This window comes from Alosa alosa, chromosome 23, assembly GCF_017589495.1.
Source record: "Alosa alosa isolate M-15738 ecotype Scorff River chromosome 23, AALO_Geno_1.1, whole genome shotgun sequence".
In the NCBI taxonomy this organism is placed as follows: Eukaryota; Metazoa; Chordata; class Actinopteri; order Clupeiformes; family Clupeidae; genus Alosa; species Alosa alosa.
The window spans coordinates 1,422,648-1,438,020 of record NC_063211.1 but is presented as its reverse complement, the minus strand read 5'-3'; the positions used below and the strand labels follow the sequence as shown (position 1 = coordinate 1,438,020).

Sequence of the window (15,373 nt, the reverse complement as noted above, 5' to 3'; positions counted from 1 at the left end):
TCATCAACTGATGCAATCATAATAATTATTCATTAAAATAAAATAATAATAATTAAAAAAAAGCTTATTCTCATCATTTTGGAACTACCACCATGAAAATCACCTTATTATCAATATTTCTTAAGTAATCATTGTTGTAATTATCTTCATCCTCACTACATTGTTATCATCATCATCATCATCCTCATCATCATTTCTATTTTGCATCTATATGTCTATATGACACAGGGCTGTTATCACACATCTATATGTCTATATGACAGGGCTGTTATCACACATCTATATGTCTATATGACACAGTGCTGTTATCACACATCTATGTAAGGGATAATGGACGACACGGTGGTCTGTTCACAGAAGTTAATGCACGGTCGAGGTTGTAAAACGGGCCCGACGCGAAGCGGAGCTTACGGAACCTCGTAAGTGCATTAATTTCTGTGAACAGACCACCGTGGAGTCCACTATCCCGCTTATTCCACTAGTTCTAAATGGATAGTTGCTATGGCCAAAGGCCAGTCGTTAGTTCTATCTCTCCCGTTGTCAAGCGGGCGTATCCCAAGATTCTGATGAACTTTAGCTTTGAAACATCGCTATTTTACTTAGCCTGCTGTCATCCATCTAGCTAAAAGCCACCTCCGTCATATGCTACAATGTTGCAATGTTCTGAACGTCTGCAATTACTGCTCAGATGCAACGTGACAGTTCATTTAAACTTCACAACGAGTTCAGCGAATTAATATGCAAGTGTGATACGGCCAAAAAATGGATCTACTTCATACGTGTGCAAATAACATATGGTCAATGGTCGTTCTAAATTACGTAGGACAATGGGAAATTCAACCAAGCAGTGGAATAAATGTCTATATGACACAGTGCTGTTATCACACATCTATATGTCTATATGTCACAGTGCTGTTATCACACATCTATATGTCTATATGAGAGGGCTGTTATCACACATCTACAGTGCTGTTATCACACATCTGTATGTCTATATGACAGGGCTGTTATCTTGTGTGCAGTGAGCAGCGGAATGCCTACTTGCAGAGGTAGAAGGAGAATATGGGCTGTTCCACTAGACTCTGCGCCATCATGCTGTCGAACACAGGAGCCCCCATCTCCTCAGCCAGGTCTGGGTAGCCCATCCCCATGATGCCGTCGAACTTGGCCATGACGAAGGAGAAGCCTGGCTCATACACCGACTCCCCGAACTCTTGGTTCTTCACAGTGATGGAGCCCACCTGTGGAGGCAGAGCAGTATCACGTAAACATGCACAGACACACACGCACGCACACGCACATGCAAACACACACCCATACACACCCGCACACAAACACACACCCGCACGCATGCGCACACACACACACGCACGCACACGCACATGTACACAAACACACATGCACACACACACCCATACACACCCGCACACACACACACCCGTACGCATGCACACACACACACATACACACCCGCACACACACACACACACACGCACGCATGCACGCATGCACATATACATACACGCACATGCACGCATGCACGTATACACAAACATTGAGAAATTGAGACTGTGAGAGGATGGAACAGCACCTTCAGGACATCTCTTGCCATTATACCCATCAGACGTCCAGAGCCATAGTGAATACCAAACGCTTTCCCATCATGGATGTAGGTGTTTGACTTAAAGGCCTTGAACTTTTCGTGATTATCTGGAAACAGATACAGGAAGGGAGGGTGGTGGTTGGGGGGAGGGTGTAGGTTGCAAGGAGGGTGGTGGTTGGGGGGAGGGTGTAGGTTGCAAGGAGGGGATGACAGGAATATGAAGATATTGGTGTGCAAGAGGTATTTAAGTGACAGATTGTGGCAAACAGAGGAGGGTATGTTTTGGAAGTCGGTAAAAAGAAAGAAAGAAAAACTAACAGTAATGACACTAAAAGATGAAATAACAAAATGTTTGAAAGAAAGAGACAGCATGACTGTATTGGCCAGTGCCAGTAGTACCTTCAAATTCTCTCTTCTCTTCTCATAACCCCATCTCTCTTCTCATAACCCCATCTCTCTTCTCTTCTCATAACCCCATCTCTCTTCTCATAACCCCATCTCTCTTCTCATAACCCCATCTCTCTTCTCATAACCCCATCTCTCTTCTCTTCTCATAACCCCATCTCTCTTCTCATAACCCCATCTCTCTTCTCTTCTCATAACCCCATCTCTCTTCTCATAACCCCATCTCTCTTCTCTTCTCATAACCCCATCTCTCTTCTCATAACCCCATCTCTCTTCTCATAACCCCATCTCTCTTCTCATCCATAACCCCATCTCTCTTCTCATAACCCCATCTCTCTTCTCTTCTCATAACCCCATCTCTCTTCTCATAACCCCCATCTCTCTTCTCTTCTCATAACCCCATCTCTTCCATCTCTCTTAACTCCATAACCCATCTCTCTTCTCACCCCCCATCTCTCTTCTCTTCTCCATCTCTCCATCTCTTCTCATAACTCCATCTCTCTTCTCATAACCCCATCTCTCTTCTCATAACCCCATCTCTCTTCTCATAACCCCATAACTTCTCGCCCCATCTCTCTTCTCATAACCCCATCTCTCTTCTCATAACCCCATCTCTCTTCTCTTCTCATAACCATCTCTTTTCTCATAACTCCATCTCTCTTCTCATAACCCCATCTCTCTTCTCATAACCCCATCTCTCTTCTCATAACCCCATCCCCATCTCTTCTCTTCTCATAACCCCATCTCTCTTCTCTTCTCATAACCCCATCTCTCTTCTCATAACCCCATCTCTCTTCTCATAACCCCATAACCCCATCTCTCTTCTCTTCTCATAACCCCATCTCTCTTCTCTTCTCATAACCCCATCTCTCTTCTCTTCTCATAACCGCATCTCTCATCTCTCTTCTCTTCTCATAACCCCATCTCTCTTCTCTTCTCATAACCCCATCTCTCTTCTCTTCTCATAACCGCATCTCTCTTCTCATAACCGCATCTCTCTTCTCATAACCCCATCTCTCTTCTCATAACCCCATCTCTCTTCTCTTCTCATAACCTATCTCTCTTCTCATAACCCCATCTCTCTTCTCATAACCCCATCTCTCTTCTCATAACCCCATCTCTCTTCTCATAACCCCATCTCTTTCTCATAACCCCATCTCTCTTCTCTTCTCATAACCCCATCTCTCTTCTCTTCTCATAACCCCATCTCTCTTCTCTTCTCATAACCCCATCTCTCTTCTCATAACCCCATCTCTCTTCTCTTCTCATAACCCATCTCTTTTTCTCATAACCCCATCTCTCTTCTCTTCTCATAACCCCATCTCTCTTCTCATAACCCCATCTCTCTTCTCATAACTCCATCTCTCTTCTCATAACCCCATCTCTCTTCTCTTCTCATAACCACATCTCTTTTCTCCTTAGCTCATCTCTTTTCTCATAACCCCATCTCTCTTCTCTTTCTCATGCGTCCATCTCTCTTCTCCAAACATGTCCCATCTCTCTTCTCATAGCTCTCTCTTCTCTTCTCATTCTCTTCTCTCATAGCCACATCTCTTTTCTCCTTACCCATCTCTTTCTCTTCTCCATCTCTCTTCTCTTCTCGCAACCCCATCTCTTTCTCAGAGCATATCCCCATCTCTTTCTCATAACCACATCTCTCTTCTCAAACATAACTCCATCTCTCTTCTCATAACCCCATCTCTCTTCTCATAACTGCATCTCTCTTCTCATAACCCCATCTCTCTTCTCATAACCCCATCTCTTCTCATAACCCAATCTCTTCTCATAACCCCATCTCTCTTCTCATAACTCCGTCTCTCTTCTCATAACCCCATCTCTCTTCTCTTCTCATAACCACATCTCTTTTCTCATAACTCCATCTCTTTTCTCATAACCCCATCTCTCTTCTCTTCTCATAACCCCATCTCTCTTCTCAAACATAACCCCATCTCTCTTCTCAAACATATCCCCATCTCTCTTCTCATAACCCCATCTCTCTTCTCTTCTCATAACCACATCTCTTTTCTCATAACTCCATCTCTTTTCTCATAACCCCATCTCTCTTCTCCTATATTTATATCTCTTCTCAAACATAACCCCATCTCTCTTCTCAAACATATCCCCATCTCTCTTCTCATAACCACATCTCTCTTCTCAAACATAACTCCATCTCTCTTCTCATCAACCCCATCTCTCTTCTCAAACATAACCCCATCTCTCTTCTCATAACCCCATCTCTCTTCTCAAACATCTCTCTTCTCCAAGAGCATAATCCCCCATTTTCTCATTCTCCTTAACCCATCTCTCTTCTCCAAACATCTCTCTTCTCATCTTCTCATAATCCTATCTCTCTTCTTATCGCCCCCATCTCTCTTCTCATAACCCCATCTCTCTTCAAACCTCTTCTCTTCTTATCCTCTTCTCATCCCATCTCTCTTCTCTTCTCATAACCCCATCTCTCTTCTCATAACCCCATCTCTCTTCTCATAACCCCATCTCTTCTCAAACATAACCCCATTTCTCTCCTCATAACCCCATCTCTCTTCTCTTCTCATAACCCCATCTCTCTTCTCAAACATAAACCCATCTCTCTTCTCATAACACCATCTCTCTTCTCAAACATAACCCCATCTCTCTTCTCATAACCCCATCTTCTCATAACCCTATCTCTCTTCTCATAACCCCATCTTCTCATAACCCTATCTCTCTTCTCATAACCACATCTCTCTTCTCAAACATAACCCCATCTCTCTTCTCAAACATAACCCCATCTCTCTTCTCATAACCCCATCTCTCTTCTCTTCTCATAACCCCATCTCTCTTCTCATAACCCCATCTCTCTTCTCAAACATTAGCCAAGCTTTAAAGTTAGGGGGCAATTCCATAGAAAATTAACTTTTTGTCACATCCATAATGCCAGTGAAATGCCTTGGCATTTGTATGATGTGAATGATAACATTTATTTTTTGTGCATTTCTTCTCATTTACATTCTTCAGCCAAAAATAGCAAATGCTCAAATTTCATGTAATCATTCACATCATACCATACCATTTTATTGGCGTTATGGATGTTACAAAAAATGTAATTTTCCATGGAATTGCCCTAGGGTACCATGTGAGCATCCCTATGGCAACCAAGTCCAAGTGTCATGGATTACTTCAGCAAGGTCATTATCTCTTACCTCTTGTCATTTCAGACTGGTAATAACATAATGATACAGTTTACTAATGTGTCAGTAAGAACTGCTAATAAAGCATGCCAATAAATATGATGACTTAGAGATATACAGCATAGTGTTATTTAGTACTCATTAGTATCGTTAGCACACTTTTGCAAGTCCAATACTTGCTAATGAGCTGTGTGTATATGCAGTAGGGAGAGAAGAGATGGTGTCATGATGGTGTTTACCGCATGCCTGGCTGACACAGTAGAAGGAGGGAACCCACAGATCAGCTGAGCCTGTGTCAAACACCACGGTGAAGTTCTGCTCAGGTGTACCCAGGCTCACCTGACCAAAGTACTGAGCCTGCAGCACACACACACACACACACACACACAATACAATATTACTCGTTGCAGTTACTATTAAATAAATTAGATAAAGAGGGCAACCTAACTCTTGCCAGTAGCTTAAACTAAAATGCTAAAGCCAAACCAAGTCCAGACAGTGATGTCCAGTTGATTTAAGCCCAGACCAATCCACACCCAGTGACACTCACATCCATGAAGTTATAAAGCTTCTCAGCACTGCGGCCCTTAGAGAGGGACTGGGTGCCCGAAGGGAAGCACTGCACGTAGGTGCGCTGGTAGATGTCATGCTGGTGGTCTCGAAAGAACTCCTCCAGACGGTTGGTCTGCCGCAGCTGGGTGCGAACGGATGGCAAGCGCTGCAGAGGGATTCTGGAGAGAGATGGGCACTGTGTGGGTTAAATCAGACCAGACTGGAGAGAGATGGGCACTGTGTGGGTTAAATCAGACCAGACTGGGCACTCTGTGGGTTTAAATCAGACCAGACTGGAGAGAGATGGGCACTGTGTGGGTTAAATCAGACCAGACTGGGCACTGTGTGGGTTTAAATCAGGGCAGACTGGCAATTTGTCACTTCAATTAGTCTTATTTCTCCAGTGTAGACAGAAATGAGCTGAGGCAAGGGTACTCCGCTCTGACATTACAAACAAAGAAATAACAAAACAATGGCCACGAGTGTCCAGCCCCTTGCATTCTCTCAACTTCTTGATCTCTTAATGAGTGTAAACCAGGGGTGTCAAGATAGATAGATAGATAGATACTTTATTGATCCCCGAGGGGAAATTCAGGAACATAAGGCCCACCAGCAGGGAGTAGATCAGGCCCGCCAGCAGGATTCATGCGGCCCCCCAGAGAAAAAAAAAAGATATTCACATATAGTTGCGTAATAAGCAATACCTCTATGATATGATCAATTGATTAAACCATACTCAAGAAGAGGTATTTTAAGAGGAAAAGAGTGGTATATGACAGCAGTACATGACTTGTACTAGTTTGCTCATAAGTGGGTACAGTAAAGAAGCATATCTTCTAACAACACTCTTATACCCATGCAGAAGAATGTTAATGACCACGACGGCCCCCGTGAGGTCTCATTCCAACAAGTCTGGCCCACTGCCTGATATGAGTACACCCCTGGTGTAAACGCACAGCTGTGTCCCTTACTTTGACAGATGTTGCTAGCGGTTACTGTGAAGGTGGTTGTCCCCAGGTGAAGGCAGACTCACCTCACGATCCCCTGCACCGTGTAGCCCCAGAAAAGAAGCAGAATCGGCCCTCTCATCGTCACGCTCCGGTCCAAGTGTGTGTGTGTGTGTGCAAGTTGGAGTGGTTGACGAGAGGGGATGTTATCAGCCAATCAGTAAGTATCATGCCATTCCACTACACACACACTCAGCATGTTTGTGTGTACGTAAGCGTTTGTGAATAAGGTCACAGTGCACTTAACAGGTCTTTTGGAGGGATTGATCAATTCTCAAAATTCTGCACATTACTGAAGAAGTATTACAGTCACAAAGGGTTTTGAAGTATTGTACTTAAAACTAACATGGGTATATCTGCATTCAAACTGTTGCAGTTGTATTCCAGAGATTTAAATAAATAAATGATTGGGTCTTTTGGTTGAAGGGTAAGGGCAGATGTTACCCTCCTGACCCATAGCCAGGTTACAGTGACCCAGGGCAGCCTGCTGGCCTGGGGGGTATTCCAAGTACGTGGTTTAATGATAAACCTGGGTAAGTAAACTCAGAGCAAGTGGTAGACCTACAACAAGAGCCCTGTGGTATTGTTTTGTTAGGAGAATGAAGCCATACAGCTCATCTATTAGGTTTACCCCTTACTAGGAGTTAACTTACCCAGGTTTGTCACTAAACCACGTACTTGGAATACCCCCCAGGCCAAGCAGAGCAAACATACCCAGAGTTCACCAACACTTTCAGCCTTCAACCCACCCCACATTTGCCCACCTCCACATTTGAGGTTTCCACCCACTTTTAACTTAGTACTGAAATACAGACTGAATATGCAATGTCCACAAATATTATAACAATTTACAATTAATTGCAAAACTAATTGTGAGTGCAAAAGGAGAGCCAATACTTCATTCCTTTAAAAGGGTTTTCAAATGGAAGTGAATCAGAAAAGAATCATGACGTCTGGTAGCACGAGTACATTTTTATTGTTCAGTAAACAAACACGGTCCATACTGCCTTCCTGCTTCAGACGAGGGTGTGGCGTGGCCAGGTTGCAACAGTGCATTCAACGTATGACAAAATCTGTGACTACGGAGCTTTCAAACTAAACGAGACAGATGAATGACATCACACACACATGGAAACAGGTGAGCGAGGTCACACACTGCACCCCAAAGGTAATAAATATGCAGTGCTCATCATCCTCATGCTTTTAGTCCTCTTCATACTCCCACACTACTCATCACTACTTAACAAGGGTGGTGGTCTGGTACTCGTTTCCTGCAGAAAAAAGAGGGTTGCAGATGTATTGATTTTGAAGCCAAACAACTGTGTGTCTTTATATGGTAACAGTTGCATGTGTGGATCTACTTCTTGAATTTCCCCTTGGGGATCAATAAAATAACTATCTATCTATCTATCTATCTATCTATCTATTAGAGAGCATGGAATGTTTATGTAGTACACAAATTGAGTTGCATGTGTGTGTGTGTGTGTGTGTGTGTGTGCGCGTGTGGCGTGACACTGGGATATGTAGGCCTTACCTGGGCGCGGCTTTGATGATGTTGTCCACACGCAGGATCATCTCTGCGGCCTCGGCGGCGCTGAGCAGCACCTGCCTCTTCACCTGGAAGCTCTCAGTGATGCCCAGCTGGGCCATGTCGCCGATGATGCCATTCTGCATGTCTGGGGGGGGCAAGGTTCAAAGGTCACCGCCCACGATAAACACACACCAACTCATGTACAAGCGGTTATTGACTATCCTGGATTAGTTAACTCACTCAAGTATGGACTTATTTTGCCAGGACAATGACGCCATAGAGTTCTTCTATTAGTAGGTTTACCACTTATTCTGCTGAGAGACTAAACCATGAACTTGGAACACCCAGTCATGTGTACGTGAGGAAGTAGGAACATAGTTTACCAAATGTGTGCACAGGATATTGTTCAGGGAATAAGAGTGGACAGTGCGTGTGCCACCGCATTTTATCAAATGCATATACACAGTGTGTGTGTGTGTGTGTGTGTTCTCTTCACTCACCTAGGCCATAGGTGGTCTTGTTCTCTACGTGCGCTGCCCTGAGCTGGGACACCAGGTCTGCGCTGTCATAGCCGGCGTTGTCTGCAATAATGGTGGGCAGCTGGAGGACAGAACACGCGTTAACAGATGCTGCAGCTTTCAACACGCTGAATTAAGACCACTTTAAGACTACTATTGATGAAATGCATGTGTGTGTGTGTACTTGCATGTTCACAATTAATTATCTTGCTCTTGTGTTCAGGCATTAAGTGAATGAATAGGATTATATGTCGGACAAAGTATTTGTGAGAGTTCTGTGGATTATACATGAATTCCACTGTGTCCAGGCATAACTTGAAAAAGGCCATGAAGAGGCTCACCATCATCAGAGCTTTGGCAAAAGACTCCATGGCGACAGCTTCTTTGCCTGGCGTTCGGTTGGCCAGATCAGTCACCACCTTTGCCATAAGCATCTCGGAGCAGCCTGGGGAGGGGGCGAGAACACACATGAGGGGTTCTGGCCAAGGTCAGAGTGTTCTGGCCAAGGTCAGAGTGTCATACTAAAGCTTAGTCTGCATTCCTTCAGAAACAATGTCTGATTTAGAACTTGGTTTATGTGCTACTAAACTGAAGTGGAGAAAAAAATGGACAGAAATGTGCAAACTTAAGGGAAAGATGCAGAAAATGTGGCGCGTTATTAAACGGGAAGATGGAATGTGGCGTGTTATTAAACGGCAAGATGGAATGTGGTGTGTTATTAAACGGCAAGATGGAGGGCATACGGACCTCCGCCGAACACGGTGCGCGTCTCCTTGATGGTCTGAGCGAGCACACAGAGTGCATCGTGCAGAGAGCGCTCGGCCTCGTCCAGGATCTGCTGAGTGGCTCCGCGCAACACAATGGTGCAAGCCTCACCTGTCTCACACACACACACGTGCACGCACACACACACGCACACACACACACGTAAACACGCACACACACACACACCGTTAGTATTCACATTAGGACTGCAGCCAGGTTTCCGCTTAGTAACACGGTCTACTTCATACATCCTTTTCTTCAGAATAAAATGCTTCCAACAGCTTTATCCAATCTATTTAGAGTTTCTTTGATTGCTATAATGCACAAATACATATTTTTTTATATCAATAGCTGCATACTACACAGACTCGTCCTCAGGCGACCCTTTCTGCTTGTGCCTTCCTTTAGATTAGTTTATTGCAACAGGTCGTACCCATGGCAACGCCGGAGAAGTGGATGAGTGTGTCCTCTCCGATCATCACCTCCTCGATGAGCTTACAGTGGCCCAACTTCACCAACTCAGGATGGTCAAACGTGGAGGCGATCTCGCCACCTGATGGAGACAAAGGAAACGTCAAATACCATGGCCCTCGTTCTTTCCTGAAAATGACCACTGTGCATCTGGATAGTTTTACAAGGAATACAATTTATGAGGCAGCATGCATGAAAATGACCACTGTGCATCTGGATAGTTTTACAAGGAATACAATTTATGAGGCAGCATGCATGAAAATGACCACTGTGCATCTGGATAGTTTTACAAGGAATACAATTTATGAAGCTGCATGCATGAAAATGACCACTGTGCATCTGGATAGTTTTACAAGGAATACAATTTATGAAGCTGCATGCATGAAAATGCATGAAGTTTTGTTCACATGAGATGATGTAAGTTGAATAATGAAGTGAAACCTTCCTGAACTCCAAAACGTCAATTCAACAAATTATTAAGTAGACAAAGAAACACACCCAGAGTCTTTCTCCCTCGCTCGCTCGCTCTCTCCCTCACCTGTGACCAGTGCCAGACGCTCCACTCCAGAAAAGTCTGCGTGCTCGATGGCCATTACTCCAGCTGCGGCAAACAGCTGCTCTGGGTAGTTGTAGATCAGCTGCCTGAGAAGAGAACCAACCCAATCGCATACGGTCAGGGGCCACAAGGGTAGGAGGAGCCAATACGTTCTATATGTTGATGAAGCAGTTGATGGCGTGTGCAGGTGACGTACCTGTTGATGAAGCAGTTGATGCCGTGCTTGAGGATGCGCTCCACCTTCTCCTTCATCTTCTCCTTCTCCGCCTGCTCGATCTCGGCCACCTTCGCCGTGGAGTCCACACGCACCCGGGAGCCGAAGATCTGAAAGGGAACACACGCAGATCAGACGCCCTCCTAAACACACTCCTTACCCAGAGCAGCTCAGAGATCCAGTGGTCACATGCTCCCTGTACAGAACTCACATAGCTGATGCAACGATTGTCAAGAGAAGAGTGAGAACTAGGATGCAGACCTTGATCTTGTCTGTGTCCATGCCAGTATTGGCAATGAGGATGTTGACATTCTCCATCCTCTTGGGCTGATTGACGCCAATTTTCTTATCCAACAGGAATCCTTTTACAAAAAAAAAAAAAAAAAAAAAAACGGTTAGCAGGCTCCAAGTACATGTTATTAATAAATCTTCACCAAATGAATTGGGTATGTATAACAGTCCCCCCAAACATACACAGGTCTTTAAAAACAAAATAAAACAAACACTGATCACCCAAGGCTCTTCTACCTTTCCTTTCAGCTTTCACTGTCCAACTCATCCCTAATGCATCATTTCTCTCTTTCTCATCTTCTCCATCCTCTCTTCCTCTGTCCTTCCCTCCCTTCCTCCCCAATTTCTCTCCCTCCTTCCCTCATACCTTCATCCAGGTAGGAGTCGGTGAGGCTTCCCCCCAGTTTCTTGATGACGTGGATGGCTTCCAGGTTCCCGGAGCCCTTGAGCCTCATCACGGCCTGCACGGCCAGCTTGGCGAAGTGGTCTTTGTGGTGGGTCAGCAGCTTGGAGGACAGCGTGGTGCGGGAGATATTCAGCAGGTCCTGCTGGAACTTCTCTGGGTCGTTACTGTGTGGGGTGGACGGAGTGATTTAGCAACACAATAAACATATAAACATATAAAATATAAACACAATAAACATATAAAATAAACACAATAAAACATACCACTTTCTCTAACACTTATTAACATCCAAAAATACACCCCAGGTTGTTCTTAGGCCCATTTCAGAGTTTCATCTCTACCAATCAAATGCTGCCTAACACTTCAGGATTTGTGCTAGCAAATTAAAGATGTTCTTCAAACTACGTTAATATTATATGAACTTGTTTCATCTGTATCAGCATATACAATCGCTTCAAAGCCTCATAATTCATAGCAAGTCTACCTGGGATAGTTGCAATCTGGTGGCTTATAATTGAATTCTCAATGGAGATAATTAAAGAGATTTTTACTTCCAGAACCAGAGTGGCCAGGCATTGTTGAGCTCTATACAGAGTGATCGAGTAGTTTTCCAGAAGAAATAAAAATTAAGCAATGCAGATCAAGAAATACCAGGTCATATCAAAAATTGAGTTAAGAAACGTAATATTTACCCATGGTCCACTGCAGTCGCTTTCAGTGCCTCACGGGCCACCTGGGTGGCCTTTCGCCAGCCGCAGATGATCGTCTGAGGGTGGATCTTCTTGCCAATCAGGAGTTCAGCTTCCTAAAAGTCCAACATAAATCTTAATTCTGTCTGTAAACCATTCAGTAACGAACACTACTGACTAGAAAAGAGAGAGACAGGAGTGGCAAGCACCACACAAAATATGTGAGATGCGGAAGTGAGGCGGGAAGACATACCCGAAGTAGCTCAGCAGCAAGAACTGTGACCGATGTGGTACCATCTCCAACCTCATCATCCTGTACTTTGGACATATCTGTGTGTATGAAGGAGAGAAAGACAAAAGCAATCAACTCCAAGTTACAGACTCAACATGGTACTACAAATTGTGAATCCCATTAAATGTAAGTTTGTAACATATAGTTGGTACGCACCAACCAGCACTTTGGCAGCCGGGTTGTCCACGCCAATGGCTTTCAGAATGGTTGCCCCATCGTTGGTTACTGTGACAGTGGCGTCTCTGCCACCACCCAGAAGGATTTTGTCCTAAAACACAACAGCAAGATGTCAGCAAATGAGGACCCCCACAGCATCTTCAGGTTCAGTCATGTGTATGTCAAGCATAAACCAAACTAGTCAGAAGACGCAGGCCTTCCTGTATGAAATCATATCATATAATGAACATTATTATTTAGGAAATGCCTGATATCTATCCAAACTGCCTTCACATACCATCCCTTTTGGTCCTAGGGTGCTCTTCACCAAATCTCCGATGGCGATGGCACCGATGAAGGACGACTGTGAATTAATTGAGAAACCCATGAGCAAGTGATGTTTCACAGCAAATCAGAATCAGGTTTATTGCCAAGTATGTTTTCACAGCAAATCACAATCAGGTTTATTGAGCAAGTGATGTTTCACAGCAAATCAGAATCAGGTTTATTGCCAAGTATGTTTTCACATTCAAGGAATGTGCTCAAGGTGCATGGCATACAATAATAATTCAAATACAAAAACGCAATAAATATACAACATGTTAGGACGAGACAGACAGCCATAAGTGGCAAAGTGGAGAGATACGTAATCACATATGACTAATGATTTGACAGTTTTCACCTGACGAAGCGACTCAACTCACCATGCGGGCGGTTTCAGCCTTCTCTTCATCAGCCCCATGCTTAAAGATATTAACGGGTGCCATTGAAATGGACGCCTGTTGTGAAAATAAACAATTAAGAAGGGTCAATATAACTAATCATGGTTAGTGTGCCCTCACAAGTGAATGCCTTTATATGGCTATAAGAAAGAAAAAGAAAAAAAAAAAAAAAAAAACACAGAAAAGCGTGGACATCAGAGTTTAAGCACCAGGTGTACAGCTCCCGGACATCTTGAATAGAAAGACAAAAAATGCAATAATCATTACAAAAATGCATAATCTGCTTTAGGACTGCACCTGTTAAATTTATCTTCAACTAAACTGTTGACATTTGACGACCCTTTTCACTATTTCTTGCTACTTTATTGATTGATTACTACTCTATTTATTGAAGAAATAATCGAGAGATTAATCAACTATAACCTGCACGATCCGGGTGGGTTTGATTCCCTGTTTCCCCCGTGTGCCATTGAGCAAGGCACTTTAACCTGAGCTGCCCCGAGGAGACTGGCCCCGTGATTATCGACGTCTTAGGATAAAAGCGTCGGTCAAATGAATTACTACTATGACTAATATTAGCAATAGCAAACAGTCTGATCATTATTGCTTATGTACAGACAGCTTTGTATCATGCGAGCATCAAACATGGATCAGTATGTGTCATCTGATAAACAAAAACTCTAATAAGCATGTAGTAACGTGCAATCTGAAAACATTGAATATGGTCTAGACCTTCATTGTAAAAAGGAAACGGCCATGAAAATGCATTAAGATGGTCACTCCCCAAGCAGTTTTCTCTATCTCGTTGACAAAAGTAGCTAAACTAGCACACGGTCTCCTCCCTCTTCTCCTAAGAAACCACTAGAAGCTTACTGGCCTGTTCATCGATGCTAATCTTTACTTGGTGTGAACCAGTTCAAATTACAAAGTATTACACACACGTGTAAAACAAAATAACTATCTCTAACGCAGATTATATAATAGGCAACACTTCAAATTATAAAAATTGAAACGGGTAACAGTGCCTTAGTTTTGCTAGCTACCTGCTTCAGTTACAATACAGTTCAGGCGTGTGGGGCTGTGAGCTGGGTAATGTTAGCATAGCAAGCTTGTTTCATTCACTCAAGCATTAGGCCTATATCCACGATCTGCGTGTAAACATTCTGCAAAGCTGGCAAGGGTCAGCTTGACACTACTTCATTGTCAGGTTTAGAACAGCCCTCTATTTCCACAAGTGTTTCTTCTTGCAACACATTAGCATGCTAGCATGATCGGCTTTATTGTAACGGTAACGTTAGCTTGGGCCCATGTGCTTTCCCCTGTCAATGGATTGCGCATCTTATTCAGACAAGAGGAAGCACACAAATGTGTCAATTTAATCTTCTTATCTCTCTTCAAAACCAAACGTTCACGTATGAACCAATCCTAACACACAAAAACTCACGAATACTCAACATTCAGAACTTTAATACAACAAAGGTATTCGCTTACCATGATGTCTGAAGTTGGTTGAGGCCGTGGACGTTCAGGGAGGAACCAACCAGTCAACGCTGTCGCATTAGGCACGCGAATACTCTGACGTAGATACGTTTTCACAAGACATCTTCGCACCCACAGAGAATAAGGGCTCTGCGCCCAGATCTTGTCGAGCTAGATTTTAGCGCGCTGAATAAGAAAAACTTATTTGCCTAGGTCTAATATATATATCCTTTATAATTTGTGAACAGGACAGAACAGTTTTTACAGTCAACGTTGTAACTTGTTTCAACTTGTAACAACGTTGAAATTATTAATATGATTAAAACTAGAAGGTTCTATGGCATATGTATCTTTATAACTAATGGTGCAGGTTTTAATTATTAGTTTATGACTAATAATTAATAAAAACGACTGTAGGCTATATCAAAAGTACATTTTGAGAAAGAATTCTATGCTGCTTTAAATGCCGCGATCACATTAAAATCGCAAGACATCCAAGTCAACACAGCCTACGATATAATAAATCCACAACTGGGATACAAAATG

At 43.4% G+C, this 15,373-nt stretch overlaps 2 protein-coding genes across 2 annotated transcripts in view; both read right to left on the bottom strand.

The window, feature by feature from the left end:
- Window positions 1–6,846, bottom strand: part of nots (nothepsin) — a 9,168-nt gene extending 2,322 nt beyond the window's left edge. The window contains exons 1-5 of the mRNA XM_048234477.1: window positions 6,764–6,846; window positions 5,729–5,909; window positions 5,418–5,535; window positions 1,592–1,710; window positions 1,042–1,241 (exon numbers count right to left, since the gene is read on the bottom strand). Of these exons, the coding sequence (XP_048090434.1) occupies window positions 1,042–1,241; window positions 1,592–1,710; window positions 5,418–5,535; window positions 5,729–5,909; window positions 6,764–6,819 (674 nt within the window). The 5' untranslated portion in view covers window positions 6,820–6,846. The remainder of the gene's footprint in view (window positions 1–1,041; window positions 1,242–1,591; window positions 1,711–5,417; window positions 5,536–5,728; window positions 5,910–6,763) is intronic.
- An 843-nt stretch (window positions 6,847–7,689) lies between these two features.
- On the bottom strand, window positions 7,690–14,946 carry cct2 (chaperonin containing TCP1, subunit 2 (beta)). Its single transcript, XM_048234458.1, has 16 exons — window positions 14,840–14,946; window positions 13,331–13,405; window positions 12,925–12,990; window positions 12,627–12,738; window positions 12,432–12,508; window positions 12,182–12,294; window positions 11,451–11,653; window positions 11,054–11,154; window positions 10,775–10,902; window positions 10,561–10,664; window positions 9,985–10,104; window positions 9,534–9,662; window positions 9,128–9,231; window positions 8,769–8,868; window positions 8,272–8,413; window positions 7,690–8,008 (listed from the first exon to the last, which is right to left on the bottom strand). The coding sequence occupies exons 1-16, from the start codon at window positions 14,840–14,842 to the stop codon at window positions 7,978–7,980; spliced, it is 1,608 nt and encodes a 535-aa protein (XP_048090415.1). The 5' UTR covers window positions 14,843–14,946; the 3' UTR covers window positions 7,690–7,977.
- Window positions 14,947–15,373: the final 427 nt, after the last annotated feature.